Raw genomic sequence first — 27,824 nt, 5'->3', positions numbered from 1 at the left:
GAGTTGGATGGGCGCTTGAGGGCATCACAGCAGCCACAAGGGGTGAGTACTGTGTGTTTGACAACCATCTCTGTTGCCTGGTATGAGATTTGGGTGCAGGGTACTAGTCACTGGATGCCCCAATATGCCAGTTTAGACATTGCTGCATAGTCCAGCTTAGATTAATAGAGTGAAATGCATGTTTTTGATAGCTAGTTAGCTGGCCTTCCATGGCAGACAGGGCTTAGTTGGTCCCAGTGGGTGTGTAGCTGGCAGAGTTTGGCTTCTACCTGCTGTGGTACTTAGCCAATGGAATGCAAGTGTGGTCCATATGGCCAATTCTCAGTCTCAGTGTGCTACAGTGATGTGTATGCGATCTGTGCTGTTGGTGCTCTGATTGAACCAGTGCTCCCGTTCTTTCTCCCCCCCTCTCCTTTTGTCATCCTGTCCATGTGTGAATTAGCATTATCTGGAGAGGTAGCAGGGGCACCAGCGAATGAGGGAGCTGCAGCCCACGGGACCCAGGAGGCAGAATTCACCGTTGCCAAGGGGGACCAGTGGGACGCAGGGTGAGGGGAGCACCATGGTGGGGACAGGAGCTGATATCACTGAGTCTGATTCCTCCTCGGATGGGAGATCCCTGGTGGTGGTGGACCCCTCTGGGACAACCCCAGCTACAGGTGTTACCACCAACCCTTACCAGCACCGCCCTCCCAGTAGCCCCCCACCGAGTTGCCCGTGCCCACTCACCCAGGAGGGTGGGCATCTCCTTCGCCCCAGGCACCTCAGGCCCTGTCCCAGTCAGCCCTGCTGCCCTCAGTGAGGAGACTATTGACCTCCTGAGATCCATCTCTGTAGGGCAGTAAACCATAGTGAATGCCATCCAGGGGCTGACATACCAGATGCAACAATGCAGTGCCTTCCTGGAGGGCATTCATGGTGGCTTGGCGGCCCTACAGAGATCGTTTCAGGCTCTGACCTCTTCACTGACGGCAGCCACTGTCCCTGTTTCTTCCTTCCCCCTCCAACTACCACTTCTCAGTCCCAGTCTCCTCACCCCCAACACATCCCATGCACACATTCAGACAAGCATGCGCACAAAATATCACACAAGACCAGCACAGACAAACACAGGCAGCACACTTCAGTCCACAAGCACTCACACAGCCAACTGACAGATGCACACACAACATCATCCACTGCCTCCAATCTCCCCTCCTCCTCCTCTCTTACAGTCACATCCGCACTCACACCTGCATGCACTGCATCAACAGTCCCTGAACCTGCCACCTACAAAGCCTTGCCCACAGTCATCACAACAGCAGACATGCACCACACACACTACATGCGCAGTCACCACCACCATCACCACATCATGCAGCACACCCACCTCACTTGTAGACACCACCACAACATCCATCCACACATCCTGTTTGTCCTCCCCCACCCTGTCTGCCTCCTCCAAAGTCACACAAATGCTTGCACTCAGACCCCCAACAGCCATCCACCTCACACACGCACACTGTCCATGCACCTGCACTCAAATACAGCACACCTCCTCCTCCTACAACCACTCCCTGCACCTCCACTCCCATTCCTCCTCCCACCCCATTGGCCCTCAGAAGCTTTTCCTTTCCCACCTTGTCCTCTTCCCTCCCCCTCCCACTCTCATCCTGCCCAAGGAAGGTCCCACCCCCCCAACCCAGTACCTCAAGCACGCAGTCCGACACTGTACCACCTCTAAAGTCTCCAGCTGCCACTAAGGGGCACTTGAATGTGACGCCGACCCCCCACCCCAAGGACACTCCTCTGCCCCCAAAACGGAGGCTAAAGTGCCACCCCCTCCCAAACAGACAACCAAGAACATGGAGCCACCTCCAAAACCTAGGGCCAAGGAGACCCCTCCCAAGACCAAGGTCAAGGAGACCCCTTCCAAGACCAAGGTCAAGGAGGCCCCTACAAACACTAAGCCCAAGGAGGCCCCTAAAAAATCTAAGCCCAAGGAGGCCCCACCGAAAAAAAGCCCCTTGGATGCCCTCACAAAAACTAAGCCCAAGGAGGCCCCTACAAAATCTATGGCCAAGGAAGCCCCTACAAAAACAATGCCCAATGAGCCCCCTACAGAACCAGTGGGCAAGTTGCCCCCTCCATCATCAGAGGGCAGGGACCACCCTCCAGAACCAGTGGGCAAGGAGCCCCCTCCATAACCAGAGGGCAAGAAGCCACCTCAGTGACCTGTGGGCAAGAAGCCTCCTCCAGAACCAATGGGCAAGGGTCCCCTCTAGAACCAGTGTGAAAGGAGCCCCCTCAGTATCCAGTGGGCAAGGAGCCCCTCCAGAACCAATGGGCTAGGAGCCCCCTCCAGAACCAGTGGGCTAAGAGCCTCCTCCCAATGAGAAGAACCCTCCCCCCACCCTACTACACTTGTCCCCTGATGTGCCTGCCCATTTCCAACATGATGCCCCTGAACAGTGGAGTCCCAATGTTGTCAGGAGTCAATTTGGGGCTTGGACTTTGCCCTGTGGACATTAGGGGGGCCAGGGTTGGAGGGAGCACCGCCAACAGGCTGGCGATGCTCCACAGGGTATTCTGACCGCGGCGGTTCAGCCGCGGCCAGAAAGGGAAAACCGGCGGTCTCCCGCCGGTTTTCCGCTGCCCTGGGAATCTGACACCCCAGCCCTGGGATTCTGACACCCCATACCGCCATCCTGTTCCTGGCGGTTCGCCCGCCAGGAACAGGATGGCGGTATGGGGTGTCGTGGGGCCCCTGGGGGCCCCTGCAGTGCCCATGCCAATGGCATGGGCACTGCAGGGGCCCCCGTAAGAGGGCCCCACTTTGTATTTCAGTGTCTGCCTTGCAGACACTGAAATACGCGACGGGTGCCACTGCACCCGTCGCACCTTCCCACTCCACCGGCTCAATTCTGAGCCGGCGTCCACGTGGGAAGGATGATTTGCACTGGGCTGGCGTGCGGCCTTTTGGCGGTCGCCCACCAGCCCAGTGCAAATCCCAAAATACCCTCAGCGGTCTTTCGACCGCAGAGCGGTATTTTGGAGGGGGGAACTCTGGCGGGCGGCCTCCGCCGCCCGCCAGTGTGAGAATCACCCCCTAGATACTTTGAACTGGCCTTTGGGCATGCATGTACATATGCAGTTGTGTATATTTTTTTATTTTGAATTTTCATCCAACATGATTACATTGGTTGCAACAGAAGTATGTGTCCTGGATTTCTTTGCTCCTGGGTCCTGTGACAGTCGATTTACTCTGCAGTTGGTTCTGGGTGTGTGGTGTGTGTGTGTATGGTGAATGTTGTGCGAGTGTGTGTCACTCTCCCCTCCCTCTCCTCCTCCTTTGTGTGCTAGGAGGCTGTACTCGCCGGCGTTGTCTTCATCAGCGTTGGTGCTCCTGGTCGCCCATGGCATGGTACAGCATCGAGAAGACTTGCCGTTCTGGTTCCATGGCGGCAACAGACTCCTCTGTGTTCCTGGAGGGTGAGTGTCTCCTTTAAAATGATGTGTTTCCGCCAGGCTTTTGGTGCTGTTGCTACTGCCCCGGAAATCCTTGCAGTGTGCTATGTCATATTATGGTGGGTGGATCCATGTCTTGCCTGTAGGTGGCTACCGCTGTGTTCAGTGGTCATACTGCGCTGGCAGTTAGTGTGGTACATTGGCTGTCTGTGGGAGAGATCACCACCATGGTCATTATTTGGCAGTCATTATCACCGGTCTGGTGACGGTACTACCGCCATCACCATTGTGGCGGTAACCTGACTGCCAAGGTCATAATGACCACCTATGTATTTTCAACAGTATCAAAATAAATAAATATGGAGAAAACAAAGACCTACAATTAATTTCTTCCAAATATGTGGTATTTGCTCTCTTGTTTCTCACATAAAATTTAGCCATTACACAATCTGCCGCCTATATTTCTGCATACTGGGTAAGAGATATAGGCCCTCATTACAACCTTGGCTGTCAGATGAGGCCGACCGCCAGTCGGCTGCCCATGCGGCCGAAACCCACCGGCTGCATTTGGACATCCCCGCTGGGCCAGCGGGCAGAACCAGAGTTTCCACCCACCGGCCCAGCGGGAATGTCGGCCGTAACATTGCAGCCGGCTCCTAATGGAGCCGGCGGCAATATGGCAGTGCGGTGGGTGCAGCAGCACCCGTCGCGCTTTTCACTGCCTGCCAGACAGACAGTGAAAATCGCGACGGGGCTGTGCATGGCGGCCCCGTGACTCCCCTTACCGCCAGCCTTTCCATTGCAGTGTCTACCACCATGGACAGGCTGGCGGGAAGGAGAGTCAAAATCCCTAGGGATTCAGACCGCCGGGACAACCATGGCAGTAAACCGCTGGTCTCGGCGGTGTGACAAATATGGCGATTAGTACAACCAGCCTGTTGGCGGTACAATCGCCACTTTGTAATGAGGCCCATAAAGAGACTTTAAAAGGAGATGAATGTGGGAGCCGTGAAATTCTTCTCAATCTAGAATCTTTTATAAAAATGATCATTCTCTTTAAGTTAGTATAGAATTATACAGATAATCAAAAAGTTCCACTATAAAATGTTTTTCAACTCATTCAAATTACTGTCACTCCAGGTTTCATGAATACTGAAGGCTTCTCATGGTGCAATGTTGTGAAGCCTCATTCTTTTACCAATAACTTTTCCTAATGTTTCAATCTGCAAATGGCTGTGTACAGTATGCTAGTCACCACCTGCGTGCAAATGTAAATGCTGCTGGATTAAACTGTGTACTACACTGTATAAGGTAGCAAAGATAGGGATAGAAGCCTGCAATGTACAGCAGAGCAATTCTTCAGCTCTCCCACTGAGAAATCTGTTTTCGAGCCAGACAGTGCACAAAAGAGTCTGGGTGTATAGGAGAGTGGTCTTCCTGACAATGTGCCTGCATTGCGCCCCTATCCTTTAAAGGGTTTGGTGTAGCAATATCTCAAAATGGGGCAGAAGGTCAAAAGGCCATTGGTTAATTGCAGCCATTGGTCTCTGGTTTCACTGTTGGCTCCACTATATACAGGAAGCATGTGCTTGCAAAGTGACACCTTTCATTTTTCACATTCTTTCCCTCTCCTCTAAGGTTAGTAATAATTTTATGCTTCCCACAACTGAAGCAGACACAAAGCATTTTTTGCATTCCTTTTCAAATAGCAAGGAGGATTGGATGTTCCTATGCCACTCCTAGCCTCTTGTGACATCTGCACTGCGTTTTTGTGAAAAAATATTTATGTTATTGGAAATCTTGCCTAGAAGGAACATCTTTTTGACGTGGCTTTTGGTGTGCTTGGCCTAAAATGATATACCTTTATGGTACATCCTCAGGAGGATTATTGATGCTTGATAGGAAGCCTCCACCAGCTGATGGAACAGAGTGATCAATCTCCTAATTGAAACATCTTGGAAGCAAGCTGCTGGTAAATGCTTTGTGCCTATAAAAGATGGCAATATGTTCCACTCTTACATTATAGAAGTAGGTATGCTAAGTATGATAGACCTGAACATATTTTTCTGATCAAAGATTGGAAGAACCTGGAATTAAGCCGACCATGAAAATATTTAGTATGGCTGAAAATATGGAGGAAAATTTGTCAATTAAGATTTAGGTTGAATAACAGACACTTGAACATGCTAACAGTGAAGATATATAGAAGGGCCACTGGAAATATGTGAGGCCATTAATTATAGATTTGCTGCACTTGCCACATAATCCATCATCTGCTGCATTATCTGCAGAGTTTAACAAAAAAAATAGTTTCTAGCTCAAACTGTTCCAAAGTTACTATTGCTGGCGTACCCATGGGAGGACTTCTTTCTGCCTCGGGTTCAGAAACCACAGGCCGGCTGGTAAGAAACCATCACAAAAATCACCCTTCGAGGTCGTCCAGATCTTTGGACTTGGTGGCTGAGGCAGTAGTCAGAAAAATTAAATCACAAATCATTAACATGAAACCATAAACAATTTAAGACTCCATGAATAATTCAACACGTTATTACAATCCCAAAATCAATGTCACGTAAATGGTATGCATGGCTGTTATAAACATACATGAAAACCATAGGCTGGCCAAAACGTCTGGAAAGATTTAACCTACTAAAGATCAAGACTGTAAACACTCCAACAGAATTATATAGATTAGTAACAACACAGCATGAACATTATTAAATGATTTCAAAGCAGATGATGGTGACATCAGTAAATCATCAAACTACAGTTTCAACAAGTAATGTCAGAGCTGGGCCATTCCTAACACTAAACAAAATTGGGACTTGCATGTGGGGGAAAGGGCTAACAGAAGCGAGCAAAAGCAAAAATAAAAGAAGACAAAAATAATTTTGAAAACATCTAACTTAAATAACCCACTATAACAATATTCTGGTTGACGGGTGTTGCATGTCGTTCTTTCAGCTCCGTTGCACCAATTTTCCAGCTGCGATGCCAGTGTATCATCAATTTCAGCCACATCTCAGAAGGTGTGTCAAATTTTTCCCTGCACGGTGGTCTGTGCGTGGATTTTCAGTCTTTGTCTGCCAGCTTCACCTTCCAAGGCCCCAGGAACTGAATAGAGCACCACTTGGCAGGACAGGAGTCTCAGCAAAGAGTCCAGGTGTTGGAAGGATTAGTCTTTGATGGCCCTGAGACTTCAACAACAGGAGGCAAGCTCAGGACAAGCCCTTGGAGATTTCTTCACAAGCAGGAAGGCACACACAGTCCAGTCTTTGTCCTCTTGCACAGGCAGAAGTAGCAAATGCAGGATAGCTCCACAAAGCACAGTCTCAGGCAGGGCAGCACTTCTCCACAGCTCTTCAGCTCTTCTCCAGGCAGAAGTTCCTCCTAATGTCCAGAGGTGATCTTCTTATACCCATTTTGGCCTTTGAAGTAGGCTTACTTCAAAGGAAAGTCTTCCATTTTTGTGAAATACTGCCTTGCCCAGGCCAGGCCCCAAACACACACCAGAGGGTTGGAGACTGCATTGTTTGAGGGCAGGCACACCCCTTTCATGTGTAAGTGACCACTCCACCCCTCCCTCCTAGCACAGATGGCTCATCAGGATATGCAGGCTACACCCCAGCTCCCTTCGTGTCAATGTCTAGAGAGAGGTGCAAACAGCCCAACTGTCAAACTGTCCCAAACTGTCCCAGACAGGGAATCTACAAACAGGCAAAGTCACAGAAGTGTATAATCAAGAAAATGCCCACTTAACACACAGTCTTAAAACCAACTTTACTAAAAGATGTATTTTTAAATTGTGAGCTCATAGACCCCAAACTCCACATGTCTATCTGCTCCCAAAGGGAATCTATGCTTTAATCATTTTTAAAGGTGGCCCCCGTGTTAACCTATGAGAGAGATAGGCCTTGCAACAGTGACAACCGAATTTGGCAGTATTTCACTGCCAGGACACATAAAAACACATTAGTTTATGTTCTACTTTAAACATACACTGCACCCCTCCCATGGAGGTACCTAGGGCCTACCTTAGAAGGTGTCTTACTTGTAAGAAAAGGGAAGGTTTAGGCCTGGAAAGTGGGTACACTTGCCAAGTCAAATTGGCAGTTTAAAACTGCACACACAGACGCTGCGGTGGCAGGTCTGAGCCATGTTTACAGAGCTACTAATGTGGGTGGCAAAACCAGTACTGCAGACCCACTCGTAGCATTTGATTTACCGGCCCTGGGCACCTCTAGTGTGCGTTCGTAGGGACTTACCAGAAAATCAAATATGCAAATCATGGAAAGCCAATTACATACACATTTGATACAGGAGCACTTGCACTTTAGCACTGGATAGCAGTGGTAAAGTGCCCAGAGTTCAAAAACATCAAAAACAGAGTCCAGCACACATCAACAACCTGGGAAACAGAGGCAAAAATTTAAGGGAGACCACGCCAAGGATGAAAAGTCTAACACTCTGAAATACTTAGCTCATAAAGATGATATTATAGCCTTGGTTGTCTCTGGATTGTGTCCTCTTTGATGAACCAGCTCTCATATCCAATGCTGTTAACTTTGATGGGACCAACTCTCCATTTAACAAGCCTTAGACCTGGTCACCGCTGACAGCAATGCTGACCTCCCACCGCTGTTCAAGTATTAAATGTCTTTCTTTCTCAGCAGTCCCCGAAGAATAACAAAGATTCACAAAGGCAGAGGCTTATTTCAATGAATCAGTGACTACTTTCTTCAGAGAAAAGAGAAATAAGCGTTCAAACAATAGTGGTACTTAGAGAAATATATCCTGCCTCTAGATTCAACTCTTTTCTGTGGAGGCTGGACTCACTGTTTTGGCTCTGCTGACTCATATTACAAACATTAATTGTACCTAAACAGAGCACCTGGATAGAAGTTAACTCAGTTAAAGCTAGCAATTGTAATGTACTTTCAGGGTGAACTGAGAGGTGAACAAATCAAGAGATCCTGGTAAACACAAGGTAATCTTTGGTCAAACAGGAATTTCTGCCTTGAGAAACCTTACAACGTCTTTCTCGAGTCCCCCACTTTTCCTTTTGGTGCATGTTTTTTATGAAACGTTAACAAGAAAAGTGAAAGTGTCAAAAGACATATATTAATTAGCTTAATAAAATAGTTTAGGTTTGCTACAACATTCCCTGTCTGTTTATTCCCCTCATTATTTTAGAGAGAGAAACATCTTCTAATAGTATTGTGCGTTACTTTTAGTACCTAGGTTGAGCATTCTTATTAGCCTGTGACCTTAAACGTGCATAAATGTTTTATCCATGTAATCATTTTATTATATTTTAGCACAGCTCTATTTTCTTGCATCTTCCATCTTGTATGAAATGACTGAAGATCACAATCTCAAAGTACAATTCCTCTACTGCTACATGACAATGAATAGCAAAGTGTACACATTGTTAGAAAAACCTTAACGACAACAGATAAATCCTTCTAAAGAATTAATGATCTCTACCTTTATCATGCAGCCCTTCCGCAAAAATGCACAAAAATGTTAAATGCAATTTGGATAATCTCGAAATAGGGTGTTAGTAATCATTCAAATGTTCATTTAGAAATGTCTGCATGCCCAAAAATGTGGGTAAAGCATTGTAATTCATATTCAAAAGAAAAGCTGGGAACATGAACAGAAGGGATTGCGCTCCCATTGATGTATTTGAAGAAGACCATGAAAACGCTGTTGAAGATTTTGAAGAGACCAAGCCACACACAATGACCCAATAATTACAATGTTTGGGCTGGGTTATCTCGAATTGCTTTAGTTGTGGAGCAGTGACCAAAATAGCTCCGTGAATGAATTATCAAGTGGCAGTTTGCCAGAGCAGCTTTTGGTGACAAAAAAACAGAAATCTAGATAAAAATACACAATTAAAAAAACACAAAGTAACGTTTCTTTTCACAGCTGCATACGTAGGTGAAACTCTGCAACCAACCCTCCCTGCACAGGGAGGTTTGCCTTCAAACAAGGTGGTTGCCCACCACCTATGGTAACATAGACATAACCACCATGGAGGCCAAACCCCCAGGCTCACAACATACACTACGGTGTTGGCTTCATGGTACATATAAATAGTTAAATTTAAAAACAATTGCATTAGATTATCCAGTCTGTACTACACCCAAATCTCCAAGCGTCCTAGTCGGCTGTATAAATACTAAACACCAGCTTAAACGGTGAACAGTAGGGGTTGGCCAGAGGACCTGAATTTTAAGGATTTCACTTATGCTACCTGCACACACCTTTAGAGCAAAGCTGGACTGTGAACCCAAAGCAGCCCTGGCAAATTTTGTCATACTGGCCCCCATAGGGTGCATAGAGAGAAAGCCTCGCCACTAGAATGGAGCTTGTGGAGTTCTTCCCCCCAAGAACATTTTGGAAAAAATAACAGAAATGGTGCATTCTGCAAAGCATAGTAAATGATGAACTTGAAGTGCACCAAGATACAGCAATCTTTATTGTGACTCCTTATTTATCCCTCACCCTTTAAAAGTGCCTCTTTTCTCTCCATAGCCCCTCTCTCACATGTATTTCATTTGTATTATAGTGCTTCTCTTACCAGCATAGGGTGATGGAGCACTTTACATCATGCACACATACAGAGACAATGAATCATGCATGTGTAAATCAGTGTATAGAAAATGTGACATAAGACAAAGGGGACTACAAGGTGTAGGATTCACATGTCACCCATAATGGAAGGCAATGTTCCAGTGTGCTTGGTCTGGCAAAACATAATTCAGAATGTAATGCAGTGGTTAAGGGTGAATTTACTAGTAACAATGTATTGCTACACATTGCAGACTGCAGGCATATGCATGACTGCTGGAACATTATCTGTTTATTATATTATATTATATTATATTATATTATATTATATTATATTATATTATATTATATTATATTATACCTAAGCTACGTCATAGTTTTAAAGTTTTCATTCCCTACCAAGCAACACTATCCGAACCGCTGAGTAAATTAAGGAACCATGGGCCAGATGTAGCAAAATTTTGCAAGTCGCAAATGGCCCGAATCGCTATTTGCGACCCCGCAAAAAAAATGGGATGCAAAAACCCCATTTCCGAATCGCAAATAGCGTTGCGAGCCAATACCGACTCGCAAAATTTGCAAACCCATTGCGCGACCCGCAAGTAGGAAGTCGCAATTTGCGAGTCGCAAACCATATGAAAAAGCCACTCGCAAATTGCGACTAGTCGCAAAAAGCCCTTTTTGTACACCCAATTTACCACTAACTCAGAGCAGGTGGTAACCAGAACCAAAGTATAAAAGGAGACCCAGAAGGCACCTGGGTTACTCAAGATGGCGGAGATATATGTGATAGCAAGGAGGAGGAGGAGAGTCCACGCCACACAGCAGAGGAGGAGGAGGAGCCAGAGACAGGAGAGGATATACAGAACCAGGCAGACACTTTTCCAACAAACTGAGGAGGAGATTTATGATAAATACAGACTCAGCAGTGCAGCAATATTAGAAATAATAGACCTACTCAATCCGCAGCTTCAATGCCAGACTGTGCGCGGCAGCGCCATCCCCACACATGTGCAAGCGCTATGCTCACTGCACCTCTTGGCCTTGGGTAGCTATCAGGGGGTCATTGCTGTGGCAGGTGGGGTATCCCAAAGTGCACTCTCACGGTTTTTCAGATGTTTCTTAGATGCCATACTCACACACATGTCCAGATACATTTACCTACCCAGGAATGAGGCAGAAATCAACAGAACCAAGTTGGAATTCCACAGGATTGCCAACTTCCCACATGTAATAGGGTGTGTGGACGGGATACATATACAAATATGTCCTCCTGCAAATCTGGAATATCTGTTCCGCAACCGGAAGTGTACCCACTCCCTGAACATCCAGGTGGTATGTGACGCCCATTATGTCATCACTGACATGGTGGCCAAATTTCCAGGGAGTACACATGACTCTTACATTTTCAGGCACAGTGGGATACACCAACGCCTAGAAAGTGGGGAGTTTGGAGAGGGATATCTCCTAGGTATAGCTTTATACACCTTGAAGAAATACACACAGGTCAATGTGGATACCATCCATGCCCTGCTAACATTACTTATTTTTGTCAAACAGGTGATAGTGCATATACTCTAAGACCATGGATACTTACCCCGTACTTAACACCCAGCAATGAGACTGAGAGGCGATACAACAGTGCACATAGGAGGACCCAAAATGTTATAGAGAGGACCTTTGGACTGTTGAAGGCAAGATTCAGATGCCTCCACAGAAGTGGAGGTGCCCTCCAGTATGCCCCGATAACAGCATTCAAGATCGTTGTAGCATGCGCTATACTGCACAACATTGCCACCAGACGTGGTCTACATCTCACCCCTGAAGACCCAGATTCGGAGGATGACGAGCAAGAGCTACCACATCGCCATCATGGGGATAGAAGCATTGCAAATCAAGGCAGACAGAGACAGGACCACATTGCAAACCAATACTTTGGAAGGTATGTGCTGCCTGTCACCACACACACGAATGTCACACACAAAGAGCCCAGGTGTGAAGTGGAACAAACAAGAACTTTTATTAAGTGAACCAAATAACTATAAATAACTGAACTGTTGGTCAGGGGCTGTAAATGTCCACCTGCTATGAGGACACATAAACCTCATGTGCCTCAATTGTCCGTAAGTGCGTAGCTCAACTCCTACGCCTAGGACGCCCAGCATGGCTAGTGCCTGGAGAGTCAGCAGATCCCTGCTGTGCACTGCCACTCCTCAATACCCTGGTGTCCGTGGCAGATATACTACTGATAGTGGAGCCCTCCTCACTATCTTGAGGCGTGTCTGCCGTGCCCCTAGCCACCTGTCTTGCCTCCATCATGTCCACAGCGTGGCTTATCCATCCCAGGCCAGGAGCCACATCGCCTGCAAAGTGGCCCATGTCTACTTGTAAACTGACTGTCCGGCGTGACAGCCCTGTTGTGTTCACAGCCAGGCGGACGATGGAGGCAGCCATGCGGTCCAAATGATGGATGAGTTGGCGTTCACGGCGCCTTGCACTCTCTCTCTCTGTAACAAGTTCAGTCACTAGTTGCCTGATGGAGAGTGCAAGGTCACCCACATGACTGCTCAGGTTTTGGAACTCTGTGTGGACCTGTGCCAGCCCTGTTGTGAAATTTCTCTCCATTCGCTGCATGGCCCCTGATATCACTCTCACCTGCCTTGTTTGCAGGCGCTGACCTCTGATGAGAGCTGCCTCGGCGGCAGACATGGAGGAGTCCCCTACATCTCCCTGTGACACTGCAGGGACATGGACACCTCGTCTGCGACGCGGTGGAGCATCAGGGTCCTGTTGGCTGGCACTGTGGCTGGGACCGGGTGCTGGGTCAGTCTCCACAATGTCAAATGGTGCATCTGGAGGGGACTGTGGTCGGGTGGTGCAGGGCCCTGTGGTGGCTGCTCCTGGGTCTTGTGCTTCCTGTTGGCTGACCTCTGCACCCTGGACGGACTGGCTGGTGGAGATGTCTTGTGGGAGACCTGTGGGACATAGGGAACACACTGTCAGTATCTAACATCTGTTGTATGCTTCCTAATAAACTGTTGCCTATCAGCTGCCTACTGGACTACATTGCCCATAATGCACCATTCTGGTGGTTTATACTCTGAAATGGAGCTCATTTGGTTGTGCATGCTGTTGTGTACTGGGTGGGTGGGGGTATGGCAGATATGGGTGTACATGCATGTTTCATGGTACTCACTTGTTGATGGTCCTGGCGCTGACGTGTCCAGCTCTCCTATTCCAGCCACTGCCTCTGGCTCCAGGGTCTGTTGCACTCGTTCCTCCATGGGTGTGGGTGGTGGGACGGTAGATGGGCCTCCTCCTGTGCCTCTCATCTCCCGGAGGCGCTCTGCCACCCTCTCCTTGGTCCTGGAGTGCAGGTCGTACCATCGCTTTTTCAGCTCATCTATGCTCCTGTGGCTCAGGCCAATTGCATTCACCTTCTCCTGGATGTCTGTCCAAATTCTCCTTTTGTCAGACTCTGGCACAATGAGGGCAGCCCTTCCAAATAGTTGGTCATGGTGCTGACAGCATTCATCTGTCAGCACATCCAGTTCCTTCTCTGAGAATTTGAGTTTCCTCTTCCTGCCTGAGTCCTCCATTGTTGCTGCTGTTCCTCCTGGTGGTTGTTCAGCAGTTGGAAATGGGTGTGGTCCTCCCTCCTCCCAGGTGTATTTGTAAACTTCCTGTCTGTGATGTCATCATCAAGAGCCAGGAAGTGTTTCAAGAGTGTTCTGCTGCACCTGCATGCAATTTGCTGCACAGTCGCAATTTGCGACACCCACTAGCAATTTGCGTGTTCGTTTTTAGCGGACTCGCAATCTGCGGTGCGACTTCATTTGCGAGTCACAAAATGAAGTTGCTTCTTCTTGTTGGATACCTGTTTGCAAAGACTCGCAATTTCCGGCTCGCAAATTTTTGGCTACCTACATCTGGCCCTAATTTACTGCCCATAAACTGGCTGGGTACCCATTCTACCAAACTCATGTATCTCAATCTCATTTAGAGGTGTGGGAACCTCTGGTTTCCAATGGCGGAGACTGAGTTTGCTCTGCTACTAGAAACCTTTTATCATTGGCTACAGGATTGCTGTTTTGTGTCCAGAAAAACGGTCATATTTAGGGAGGGCCTTCTCTCGTACCTCTCTAGAACCAAGAAAAATAAAATATTGCTCTCACTATACAGGGAGAATACTCCCTGGACACCAGGTTCATTTTTATTTTGTACTTTGGAAATACACTTCCAGATGTAAAATGCATATGAAGCAGGCTTCCATGAAACAGTGGTCCCTGGCATTCTTTTCTGCCAAAGGTGCTGCAGGGCAAGCTGTATTTGGTGTGCACCACTTGGTGGCCTGACCACCCAGTACTACATATGAATTAAATATTAAAAATACTATGAAGTCTAAAGTAATGGTTGACTTGCAGATTTTTTACCAGAAATAGGCCTCTTTCTTCTATGTTATGAATCTGTTATGATTGATTTGCTGTCTGACTATGCAGAAAGAAACAGTCTGTTGGCAATTCGTACAAAACATTTCTGCACATTTAAATTTTGCATGTACTGATCATTAATTCCCACATCAGCCTTGATAGTGAAATGCTCTGTTGAATCAACATCTGAGGAGGAGGTTCTCAGAAAGTAGGCGGTTGGATAATGTGTATAAAAAGCCAAAAGATTTGTATGATTGCATCGAGTTCCCTGTAAAAATGATTGATGAGGATGATTCACTTTTGACATACTGCCTCTGAATTATAATTTTAATTAGAAAAAAATAGCATGCTGCCAAAACCATTTGACAAGGCCACTCCGCTACTCAAGCCCTCCTGTCAATAACATCCTTCCTCTAATGCCTGTCCATGGAAAAAACTGACCAGTATAGATAGCGTAAAAATTGTTACTATTCTAAACTTTGTAGAATGGCAAGCATTCTGTTGCACGCCTTAAGAAGAGGCAAGCTGCCGAATCTAAAGAATAATAAAGTTTTAGACGTTTAAAGGCATTGTCACAGTGGGCAATTGCCTTGGGCCTCTAACTTGCAAGGGTCACCCATGGAAAGCAGAATTTCTCTCTATATGACCACTCCTATTCTATTTCTCTAGTCCTCTGTACCTAACTCTGTCTCTGCCTCGCTACACTGTTGCATGTCCCATTTTAAGGATTTTTGGGAACTGTTTTGTGTGACACTGTTAAAAGGTCAACATATTATTTAGTATTGTTTGGCAACACGAGGGCTTGAATTAGTAGGAAACTAGTAATAAAATTCAAATGTGTCCATACAGGGGGCATCCAAATATGTCTTTCTAAAGAGTCCCTAAATAAGATGACAAAGAGCCACAAGTAAATAAACAAGGGCCTGATTTAATATTAGGTACATTGCCTACTATTCCACCATGGGGGCGGGGTAAACTTCCCTGTAACCATGATGGAGGGACCTCCCACCTAATTTATAAATGATCGCCAAGCAGTGGTTTATTTATAAAACCACTAGGTAGGTAACAGCGGTTCCTGGCAATGCATATCACTTGCTACAGGGCTGCAGCTTTTCGCAATGAAAACATATAATGCTCCCCTCACCAAGGGGGTCTTCTACCAGGGCAAAGGGAGCATTGTAATGTTTTTACTGTTCCTTAGGTTTTACTTGGCAGTAAGAAACAGTAAACATTTATTGCATGTCCACTCATCCTGATTATGCAGGTGGACATGTAGCCATTTCTTTGATGACACTTAGGCCCATATTTATACTTTTTGACGCACAACTGCGCCAACGCAGTTGTGCGTCAAAAATTTTACCGCCGGCTAACGCCATTCCAATGCGCCATGCGGGCGCCTTATTAATGGAATGACATTAGCCGGCGCTGCGGACTGGTGTGCGTAAAAAAAAATGACTCACACCAGGCAGCGCCGGCGTATGGGAAAATGGGGGTTGTGCGTCAAAAAACGGTGCAAGTCAGGTCTGAGGCAAAATTCAGGCCTCAACCCGGATTTGCGCCATTTTTTTTTGACGCCCCAACTCCATTGACATGACTCCTGTCATAGCAAAGAAAGGAGTCATGCCCCCTTGCCCAATGGCCATGCCCAGGGGACTTTTGACCCCTGGGCATGGCCATTGGGCATGGTGGCATGTAGGGGGGCCCAAATCTGGCCCCCCTATGACACTTTAAAAAAACGGGAAAAAATACTTACCTCAACTTCCCTGGGATGGGTCCCTCCATCCTTGGGTGTCCTCCTGGGGTGGGCAAGGGTGGCAGGGGGTGTCCCTGGGGGCAGGGGAGGGCACCTCTGGGCTCCTTCCGAGCCCACAGGTCCCTTAACGCCTGCCCTGACCCAGGCGTTAAAAAATGGCGCCCATCAGGCTGTGCGCTGTTTTTTAAGGCCTGCCCCCTCCTGTGCGTCAAAATGACGTCAGAGTATAAATAAGGGGCACAGGCCTTAAAGTCATTTTTTGGAAGGGAACGCCTACCTTGCATATAATTAACGCAAGGCTGGTTCCCCCTTCCAAAAAATGACGCAAATGGTGGAATTGTGACGCCCGCGGGGTCGGACGTCAAAGTATAAATATGGGGCAGGGTTTGAGCCGATTGTGCGTCAAAAAATTTGATGCACATTCGGCGCAAACAGAGTATAAATATGCCCCTTACTCCACAGAGCCATTAGAGAAGTTTGCCCATAACAGAGACAGACTTGTCTCCTCAGTGGCCAAACTTTAGGTCCTGCTGCAATTAAATTATGTTGGTGGGGAGAGAACTTCGTTGCCACTCTGACAGAGTTTCCTTCCCACCAACATATAAATCAGTCCCCAAGTCTTTCCATGATGTGTCAAGAAAAGAAAGAAAACTTACATTGCTCTGGAGCTGGTCCTATTTTTTAAGTGTGCTATAGATATCCCCACAGGTAAAAAATGATCTCCAGTGTGCCAGGGCCAGAATTTAACTATGGGTGGCCCCAGGTATTATGAGGGCCCCAATATACAATGGGTGTCCCCTTGTGCCAAAAGTTGCATAAAGTATGTCTGGAGCAGAATTATTTCACAGTTCATTTGTACCATATACATGTGTACTCCCTTATGCCAAGTTTTACCACCAATATGCTATTGTCTGCATTTGTGCTATGGCTATCTCTGCTGTCAAGAATTTCATCAAGTATACTAGCATTTCTCCATGGCAAGAAATGTCAAGAATTACCTCTCATAAATTACCACCAGTATCATACAATGAGTGCCTATTATACCAGGAACTACCTCCAGTATGCAGTCTTAGATTTTTATCACAGATCCCTATCAAGCTATGAATTCCCTCTTGTATGTCAGAACCAGTATGGTGTTGTGGGTGCCTCTGTAAGACAATAATTGCCTTCAGTATGCTAGAGCCAATAACAGACTCACACACAACATTTCATTCTCACTCACTTTCACTAACATTCGCACATTCACACTCACTCATTCAATTTGTTATGCTTCCTCTTTCTCTCACTCAGTCATTAGCATTCATTCACACTCTCACTCATTTTCATACTCACACTTTTTGAAATTGCCTTTACCCACACTTCCTCTCCCTCATTCGTGCTTGCACTCACTCAGTCAAATTCACTCACTTTCACTCATTCATCCACATTCACTGACTAATATTCATTTATACCCTCACTCAAAATTATTCACACTCACTTGCGTTCACTCTTACTCTCACACACTTTGACTCACTCACTCTCACTCAATGTACACTCACTCACACTCTCTAACACTCCATAAACTCATATCACTCATTCATTCATATTTACTTTCAATCTCACTACCTGTCACTGACTCTCACTTTCACTCACACACCGACTTACATATACAAACGCTCTCACCCACAAGCATGCATGCAGCATACATTTATAAATAAATCGTTTTTACTACTTCAGCTGCCAGTGAAGGTCCCAATCAATGTAACTTTACTCATTTAGGGATATATTCACTATTAGTGCATGCAAAATGACCAAAATATAGGGAGGATGCAACCCCGTTGCTTATTACAGCAAGCCTCCACTAAGTTCTTGCAATTATTTTCTCACTCTGAAGCCATGGGTCACAAGAGGCAAGCAAGTTGCCACAGCTCCAACCCATTACTACCCATCAATGTCTATATCCATGAGATGCCATATTCTGCTGAATTAAGAATATTGAGCCATTAAAAGAAGTAACAATGTCCACAAGAACTATTTACTGCCTGGAACTTTTTAAAAAGCTGGTAAAGGTATTTTGATGCTGATGACCAATCTTTTGAGAGATGGGAGTCACTGGGTTATATGACATAAAGTGAACACTGTAAGTGCTATTTTAAGATGTTGGGCTTGCCCACAAAATGTTTTGACTGGTGGTATTACATGTCCTTGTTGGCAACACAGTGCACAATGCAATACCTTTTACCTCTGAATTACTTAGTATATTTTTGAGGGTGGTAATAAGGACAAATAATATTTGTGCATATTTATTTTGCTGCATACTGCTGTGGCGGTGATGTATTATTTTTTGCTGCATTATTATCCTTGCGTTTTGTGTTGTACACTTGTTGTGTTTTGACTTGTGCACTCTTTTGTGTTTGTTGTGTTGTTAACCCCTTGGGTGCGGGCGTCGGCCACTGGCCGACGCCCGCACTACCTCCCTGGTGCGGGTCACGACCAGTGGCCGACACCAGGGAGGGGTTTCGAGGATTTTTTTTTTGTCCCTGGGAGACACAGAAGCTTTTCCGTGTCTCCCCTGGCCCCCCACCCGCCCCTTTCGCTGACGTCACCATGTTGAATTCCCCATCGGAGCAGGAAGCGGCCATAAGGCCGCTTCCTGCTCCGATGGGGAAAACGGCCCCAAACGGCCTTCCCCACGTTCGGGAAGGCCTCGTAAGAAAGGGGAGACTCTCCCCTTTCTTACGAGGCCTTCCTGAAAGTGTTTCCTGGCCCCCCATCGCAGCACAGCTGAGATGGGGGGCCAGGAAACACCACTAGACACCAGGGATTTCACTTGGGGGGGTCGGCCCCCTCGGAAAAAGCCCCCCCCGGGGGCATATTTTTTTAAAAAAAGGTAGGTGCCGGTGCCACCTGGGGGGGGGGCGCGATCACTTTCGATGCCTCTACTGTTGCACGTATCTCACACACACCATCGATTTTGTGACTGTCTACGTAGTCTAGTGTTTTAGAGCAACAGTTTAGCCAATAGCAGAGATGGCATCTGCCGTCACTCGGGTTGTAGAGGACAGCTCTGACATAGGATCAGAGACTGAGACATCAGATACTGAAACAGCATCTGAGGGATAGGACAATGGCGCAGACTCTGGGAGTGATTTTTCAGTCGGAGGACAGTCCTGCTGTCCCTTCGCAAGCACAGTCTGTGCAACGGGGTAATAGTGGGTTAGCCCAAACCAGAGAGCAGGTGAATGCGGCGGCAAGCAGAGAGATAGAGTGCTCTCTTGGGAGCTCCCCAATTTAGTTCAGCCCCAAATTCCACTGCCCAAATCGTATTGTGGAGACATCAAAATTATCTATCACAAAACAAACTGGTTTTGCAAGGCAGGCACCTGTGTTTTTGGTCCTGGGTTCGGCGGCCATATAGAGAAACATACTAATCCCAAACATATCTGGAAACTAGACATTCGGGGGAGTCCACAGAGGTGTGACTTGTGTAGACTCCCCAAAGTTTTCTTACCCAGAATACCCTGCAAAGCTGAAATGTTGAATAAAAACTCTATTTTTCTCGCATTTCTGTCACACAAACTACAGGAATATGCTGGGATCCACAAACTTCCTACCACCCAGTGACTCCTCACCTGTTCTGATAAAAAACACTACCCCACTTGAGTGCCTATACCTAGTGCCTGCGTCAGGAATGGATCACCCCAGGGTCAACAGCTGCCTCATGTAAGGACCAACATTGACCGTTGTGTGATCTATTCCTGTCGCGGGCACCAGGCCTACCCACACAAGTGAGGTACCATTTCTATCAAGAGGCTTGGGGGAACGCTGGGTGGAAGGGTATTTGTGGCTCCTCTCAGATTCCAGAACTTTCTGTGACCGAAATGTGAGGATTTTTTTTTTCTTTAGCCAAATTTTGAGGTTTGCAAAGGATTCTGGGTAACAGAACCTGGTCAGAGCCCCACAAGTCACCCCATCTTGGATTCCCCAAGGTGTCTAGTTTTTAAAAATGCCAAGGATTGCTAGGCTTCCCTAGGTGCCCGCTGAGCTAGAGGCCAAAATCCACAGCTAGGCACTTTGCAAAAAACAGGTCAGATTTCAATGTAAAAATGTGATGTGTCCATGTTGCATTTCCTGTCGCGAGCATTAGGCCTACCCACGCAAGTGAGGTACCATTTTTATTGGGAGACTTGGGGGAACACAGAATAGCAAACAAGTATTATTGGCGCTTGTCTTTCTAAAAAATGTTTCCTTCCAAAGGTAAGACAGTGTGTAAAAAAGACGTCTATTTGAGAAATGGCCTGTAATTCACATGCTAGTATGGGCACCCCGAAATTCAGATATGTGCAAATAACCACTGCTTCTCAACGCCTTATATTATGCCCATTTTGGAAATACAAAGGTTTTCTTGATACCTATTTTTCACTCTTTATATTTCAGCAAATTAATTGCTGTATACCCGGTATAGAATGAAAACCCATTGCAAGGTGCACCTCATTTATTGGCTCTGGGTACCTAGGGATCTTGATGAACCTACAAGCCCTATATATCCACGCAACCGGAGGAGTCCAGCACACGTAACGGTATATTGCTTTAAAAAATCTGACATTGCAGGAAAAAGTTACAGAGTAAAACGTGGAGAAAAATGGCTGTTTTTTTCAGCTCACTTTCAATTTCCTTGCTGAATTCAGGATTTTGTCTACTTTTCAGAAATGTTTAGCTGTCCGGGATCCAGCATTGGTTTCACACCCATTTCTGTCAGTAACTGGAAGGAGGCTGAAAGCACCAAAAATAGTAAAAATGGAGTATGTCCCAGTAAAATGCCAAAATTGAGTTGAAAAATGTGGTTTCCTGATTCAAGTCTGCCTGTTCCTGAAAGGTGGGAAGATGGTGATTTTAGCACCAGAAATCCTTTGTTGATGCCATTTTCAGGGAAAAAACCACAAGCCTTCTTCGACAGCCCTTTTTTCCCATTTTTTTTAAAAAAAATGACATTTTCACTGTATTTTGGCTAATTTCTTGGTCTCCTCCAGGGGAAACCACAAATACTGGGTACTATTAGAATCCGTACGATGTTGGAGAAAAAGTACGCAAACTTGGCGTGGATAGCTTATGTGGACAAAAAGTTATGAAGGCCTAAGCGCGAACTACCCCAAATAGCCAAAAAAGGGCTCAGCACGGGGGGGTGGGGAAGGCCCAGCAGCTAAGAGGTTAATATGGTTTGTGTTTTGATACTGTGTTGTTCTGTGCTCTGTAAATAAATCAAAACTGTCAATAAATGCCCCTAAATTTCCCTCCAAAAGCAACACATTTCATTAAAGTTTCAAAATTTGACTGGATGTCACTTAGGGCTACTAGCTACATCACTCTACTGGTTACCTCCAGGGGACTGAACTTTGCTAAAAATGTTTAAAATGCAAGAGGATTGACAGCTCTACCTCATCATGGAGAAAATACTTGGCTACTTAGAGGAAGGTTTCTGTTTGAGTTGTTTAAGGCTCACTCTTCTTTTTGACACTGCTTCACCTGCATTCTTTTTAATTTTTAATTTTTAGTTTTTTGAAAATTTTCAATGTCATTCTTGCAGAAAGGTATTCCCATTCCGTGTGCTGTAGATTTTTATTTCCTTATGATGGTTGATATTTTGTTTAGGGGTGTATGAAACGCAAGCAATTTGCTTTCACGTAAATACCCAAAATTACAACAAAATTACTTGAAATGAAAATCTGACATTTAGCACTATAATTTAGCAGGAAATGCCTCTTTGCATATATATATATATATATATATATACATATGTCAGAATAATAGAATAGTTTAAGTAACTGAACATTAGCTTCTATGGAGTATAATTATTGCTTTCCTATTGATTTATGTTTCAGAGTACCTGTGAGTGGCTATGCGTGGCTCTTAAGTTATCCTAAAACTAGGTTGGAGTACATTTCAACCTGTTTTGCTACCTTTAATGTAATAGAAATGTTAGAAGTGTAGTTGCTAAATAACAATGGTCTTACTCTTTGTGTATGCTTTTTATGAGAATGTTCCTCCCTAAATCTGCCTTAACATTTTTCTAAATCTCTTCCATTTCAGAGTAAGTATTCCACATTTTCCAGTCACTCTTCTGAGTCCTTAGCACATATACTGCTGAGCATATAACTAACTCTATTACCTTGGTGGACAGCTCCGCACAGAAAAGATATAAGAGACAGAGGTCTCTGACTGTATATTTATAAATGGCATTTTGCTGTACATAAGGTATTTAACTGAAGCTCTTCTTTACGTACTATAAGATTCAATTTGTGGATTGTGCCCTTTGTCTCATCCACACTTCATTATATGGCCTCCAACCAAGCCACCTGGCAAATATTTGTGTTCTTGACTAGCCAGTAAGATCCCATGGTATGAAGAGTCCAAGCTACCAAAAGCTACGGCTGCCAGTGCAAATCAATTTTTTACTGAAGTTCTGCATAGAAGTATCCATCAACAGACAGTGAAAAGGGGTGCCAGAATGCTTAAGAAAAGCTAAGTAAGGCCTGTGAAGATGAGTTTCTTTCAGGAAGTCCTCAGTCTTTTCAGATGGTGTATCACCTGACTAGTCCATTAACCCGTTACAAGTACACTGCAGTCTTGCTATGTCTCTGAGATACTCAATATGCCAGTAATCAGGTTGTTCATTGTTAAAACGTGCATTTTACATGTGAATTCCCACTCAATGCTACTGCACTGAATATTGGTGAGATTGGGTCTGTTATTGCTCCTCAGTCACAAAAACTGTCTTCTTTCTCCATATTTTTCTTTACAGAGAAAAACTGCAGATCTTCTACCTCAACAGCATTAATTTTGCATACGGATATAAACAGCAAGCCAAGTGTTATTGACAATAAGGTTGGTACTTTTATGTTTTACGTTGAAATCATTTACAGTTGGAAACCTTTTTAATAGAAAAGGAAATAGCATTATGAATGAGTTGGACAGCAATGCGTCTTCTCAAAATACAGTGGATGTATCATTGTAAAATGCCTTTTTTTGCATGAGCAGCCCTATTTTTTTGCTCATGCTGCTGCTTTTTGAATGTGCTTTAGGACTTTGCTAACCAGGCTCAATTACGTGTGTTCTGACTTCTAAAAGGTAACTTGGCTATACTCCTAATTTGCAAATTAACTTACCTAGTCCTTGGTATATGGTACAAGATGTACCCAGCGCCTGTAAGTGAAATGTCACCAATAGACTGTAGTGCAAAAATAAAGTGACAATACAAAACATGAGTGCAGGCCTACCACTAGTAACCTGGCTGTGCAGGTTTAAACTGCAATTTTAGCCTGCATTAATAACACACTTTGACAGGCCTAAACCCTCTTTTTAAATATTAATGATTCTCCCCTGAGTAGGCCTTAAATACCCACAGGCCAAGGTGTGTGATATTTAAAAGTAGGATGTGTAAAAGTTACATTTTAAACATATCCTTACAGTGACAATACCCTAAAAGCTATTTTCAATATAGCAGACATAGCTGTTACATAGGAAAGCATCGGGATACATTATTGTAATAACGTAATTGGTGCCTGGGAACCAGATAGAAAGTTTTATCATGGTCTTTTGAAAATATTTACTACAAATCAATTTAATTGGTAAAGTCATATTTCTAACAAATATTTTATGAAAGGTACTTTTAAAAAGTCATCTTTAACCTGCCTAAAGCCTCTAGAATTGCATTTGCATGAGCTACTATCTGTTAGCCATAGGCTTACTAGCTCCCTGATGAGGTGAGAAGTAGCTCCCATATCTGAGCAAAGGCCTTGGGAATAGAGAGGTGTTTTGTGCCTCTGTGAGTAGGATCTTCTGGGCTGTGCAAAGGAACCTAATTAGCTTCCAATGATGCTTACTCTTTCACTGGCAGATGTAGCTCACACCTAGGCCTCCCTCTCTTGTTTCCTCCTAGTCAGCCATGCTCCAATCACTGTGGGAGAAGAGCTGCCTTAGAACTGATTTTGAAATAGAACTGATAACGCGTCCCTTTATGTCAATTTTATACACATTAGGACTCGTTTTAGGCCAATGAATCTTGTGACCCAGTGGTGAGACACCGTAGGACAAGATAACTGATCAATATGTCAAGCAATATATCAATAATGTCATCAATATTTACTACCACAATGTATTTCACTTTGGATAAAGACATTAATCAAATTGTTATCGCAACCCTGACCTTCCAGCCATGAATAACCACACCTTTGATAGAATTTTATGAATTGTATTCCCTATTGATTACAATCTACGAGCATAAAAGATAATCTTAATACCAGGAAGCATAAAAGCATAGTCACGATATGGCAACTGTGATAAGATTTCACTAATGTAAGCATCACAAACATAAAAACATAACACTGTGTGAACATAGATTAGAATACAACAAATATCACGTAAGTCTCAGTTCAGCATAGCACAATGTCAGTCATTTGTCAATTTGCATCAGTCAAAGTGAACTCCTATGCTATCCACAGATTAGCATCAGCAATTTGGGCTTCATGCAAAACAATTTAGAACACCAATTTGGAAAATATCTATCTATGGTATATACCAAAACAAGCAGTTGGTACCTAGAAATAAAAAGCAAACAGTCAAATTACAAATTTCATTGTCATAATTACCCTCCAAGGATTGGGTCAGCACACAGGATCAGTCTTTGTCTTCAGGACATCAGTTAACTCGCCATCAGTCAAACTCGCCTAAAGGACAGGGGACACTTTCCTCATAAGGAGGAGAAGTGTAAAGGGCAGTCTCTGGGTGAGGATGGTTTATTAAGTCTCAAAGTCACCAAACAGAGTGACAGAGTTTCTGGATAAAATCAATAGCATTCCCTACCTAGTTCCTCTCGACCCTTCTGTGACATGGGTTTTTATCCCTTTTTCGTAATACCTTCCCCCCAAATTCTATTGGACATTTGTTATACCCCACTATCCTTAACCTATCAAATTATACATTAAGTAATCCCAATTGTCACCCCACGATAATTCATAACACTTTGATTGGTCTTCGTAATTGACGTCTTCGGAGGGGGCACATCCGGCGATTTCTTCACGGATTTGGCACGTCTTCTCGGGTCAAGTGTTCCTTTGTTCATGGTTTAAATGTCCTTGTACATTTCATTAGTCTACATTTGTTTCAATTTACTACATAAAATTTATAGTAAAGCAGTAGGCATGCGGATGGGAACGGAATCATAAAAGATACATGCATCTACCGAGTTGGAAGAAAATAACATTTGCAGGGTCATGGCCCTTTGTGAGTCAGCACACTGAAAAATAGAGAAAAATGCTTTAATATGAGAGCTAGGCAGCTGAGTCTACAAGTTACGCTAACTTAAGGCCTATGAAGTTTTTTTTTATATAAATGCAATATCTTAATTGTTAATGTAACCCGAATAATCATAACATTAATGATTCTATTTATTTGTTTGCGTATACATTGGTTGCCACACACATTATAGTCATAATTAAAATGCACGTTTAAGCAAAAGTCACTATTATTGTTATTTTCTATGCAGCATTGTCACGCATTAATATAGATTTTCTACTCTAATATAGGTTATATAAATCTACGCTCTCTCATCACAAAAGAGAGGTTGCTCATTTCCCTGGCTATCTCTCTAAGGTGGGCTCGGAGCTCTGGACTAGGGAAGGAAGGTTCTGCCATGCTGGATTTAAATAGAGAGAGAATCGAAGGATTGTTCACAGTAGAACATACATAATCTGCTGAAACAATGGGTAGGGTTGCCCCTGGAAACTTTTTCCCTGCATTGATTAGGGAGGGGCAAAAGTCATCCTCACCCACAGGCTAGTGACAAGCATAATGTGTCATGCTTGGGTACAATAGTTGACTTGTGGAAGACATAAGAAGGACTCCACCTGTTGTAGACACTCTTGAGGAGAACCTTAAATTTGGACCTGCTCCCACCTGTACTCAGGGCAAAGAAGTGGACTCTAAAATCAATTTGGATGACCTCCTGTTACGCTACAGGGACACAAAAGCTCCAAGAAGCCCACTTTCTTGAAAGAGTCAAACTGACCGGTGTCAACTGGATAAACAATGGACCCTTCTAGTGTCTACTGTTCGAGTTAGCCCTAACCACCAAGTGGTTTCTTCCTGATCCTGGACCACTGGCTGGTGTTAGAGTGTACTCCTCCCTGTCGCCAAACTGCAAGAAGCAGGACTTAGAAACGTTTTGACAAATTTGTTCCTAGAGAACTGACAGAGACCAAGGTTGCCATTTCAGCTGCAGCCATCAACGTCAAATTGCCAGTTGGCCTTGACTTGCTAGCTTGCACTCCTGAAGGAGATCAGAATTCCAGAAAAGATTTTAAGTCAGAATGTAGATGGCTTCTCTGGGGTTGATGCTAAGGAACTCCTGATAGATGCTGAGACCTTCCTGAGCAAGGATATTGGACTATACTCATTAAGAGATTGCCAAACTTCATCAACAGCTGCCCCTTGTGCTCCAGCAACTCACCGTCACAGAGTACCACTTTGGCTCCAGAGTGCAGCTTGCTCTGCTGTCAACTTGTCAGTGACAATTTTTTCCCCATAAACTTTTCTTATTCAGAAGGCAAACTTTCCACCGGGAAGAACCAAGGCCCGGTATCTGACCGGAGATCTATCATGGTTGCCCTTTAACTTTTGACTTTGACCCTGTCTAGTGTGACCAGTTGCTAAAGGATGAGGCTGGGTGCTTTTTGATTCAATTTTTAATTCAAACTTAACAATTCATACCTCTGGTTCCACGTATTTGATTTTTGTATTTTTTTTGTATCTTTTTGATAATTAAAATATTCTCTATTTTTAGAAAGTGTAGTGGAGTTATTATTGTGTCATATTTTTTACTGTTTTGGTACTTCTAAATGCCTTATACATTTTCTTAAGCTAAACCTATCTGCAATTATTACTTGTGGTGAAGTACTGGCCACCCTAATGAATAATGCATTTTCACACAGTCATCACTTTTTTTAAAATTAATCTTTGATCAGATATAAATTGCCATGTTGGAGTCACTTCACAGGGGTTGGCGCAGCTGGCACTATGCTTACAACTTATGATATCACATGTGTGTTGCATTTAGCATGCCATTGTCTTGGAGTTGAGCAGTGCCTTCTGATTTGGAAATGGACTGGTTTGTTATAGGCTGAAAGTGGGAGAGAGGGGTAAGGTAGGCAGAGCCACAGTTGATTAGCAGTTAATATTTGTCACTGGAAGGTGCATCATAACTTAACTCAATAGTTTTGTGTTTAACCACAGGACTCAAAGGGAGAACTGCTGTAGAAGGAATTTCAACTATCATTTATGCCTAAATCTTGTGTGGGAAGAGAGAACATGTTTTACTGTGCTATATCCTCACTCACTCTGTAACTGTGCTCACCATAGTGACTCTCAGAAATGAAACCAGTCTCTTTAAGATACCCAAGGTTCTTAAAGTTCCTTTCTTAAATACCGTAGGTGATTGTGCATGGCAATGTTCAGAATGATAACATGCAAAATCGAGTGCTTTCTACATATAAAGCTGAACTGAGCTAGCATTCTGTTTAGCCTGCAGTTGATGTCAGAGAGGGTAGGCCAAAATGGCTACTATAGCTGCTTTTCAGTATAAT

The 27,824-nt window shown here is 44.6% G+C and overlaps 1 protein-coding gene across 1 annotated transcript in view; it reads left to right on the top strand.

The window, feature by feature from the left end:
• The window catches only part of TCERG1L (transcription elongation regulator 1 like), a 1,516,577-nt gene that overhangs the window by 573,606 nt on the left and 915,147 nt on the right, over positions 1-27,824 (top strand). Inside the window, exon 6 of the mRNA XM_069239738.1 lies at positions 22,988-23,070. Within this exon, the coding sequence (XP_069095839.1) occupies positions 22,988-23,070 (83 nt within the window). The remainder of the gene's footprint in view (positions 1-22,987; positions 23,071-27,824) is intronic.

The sequence above is a fragment of the Pleurodeles waltl genome, chromosome 6 (assembly GCF_031143425.1).
Source record: "Pleurodeles waltl isolate 20211129_DDA chromosome 6, aPleWal1.hap1.20221129, whole genome shotgun sequence".
Classification (NCBI taxonomy): Eukaryota; Metazoa; Chordata; class Amphibia; order Caudata; family Salamandridae; genus Pleurodeles; species Pleurodeles waltl.
This window is presented reverse-complemented; position numbering and strand designations above follow the sequence as displayed.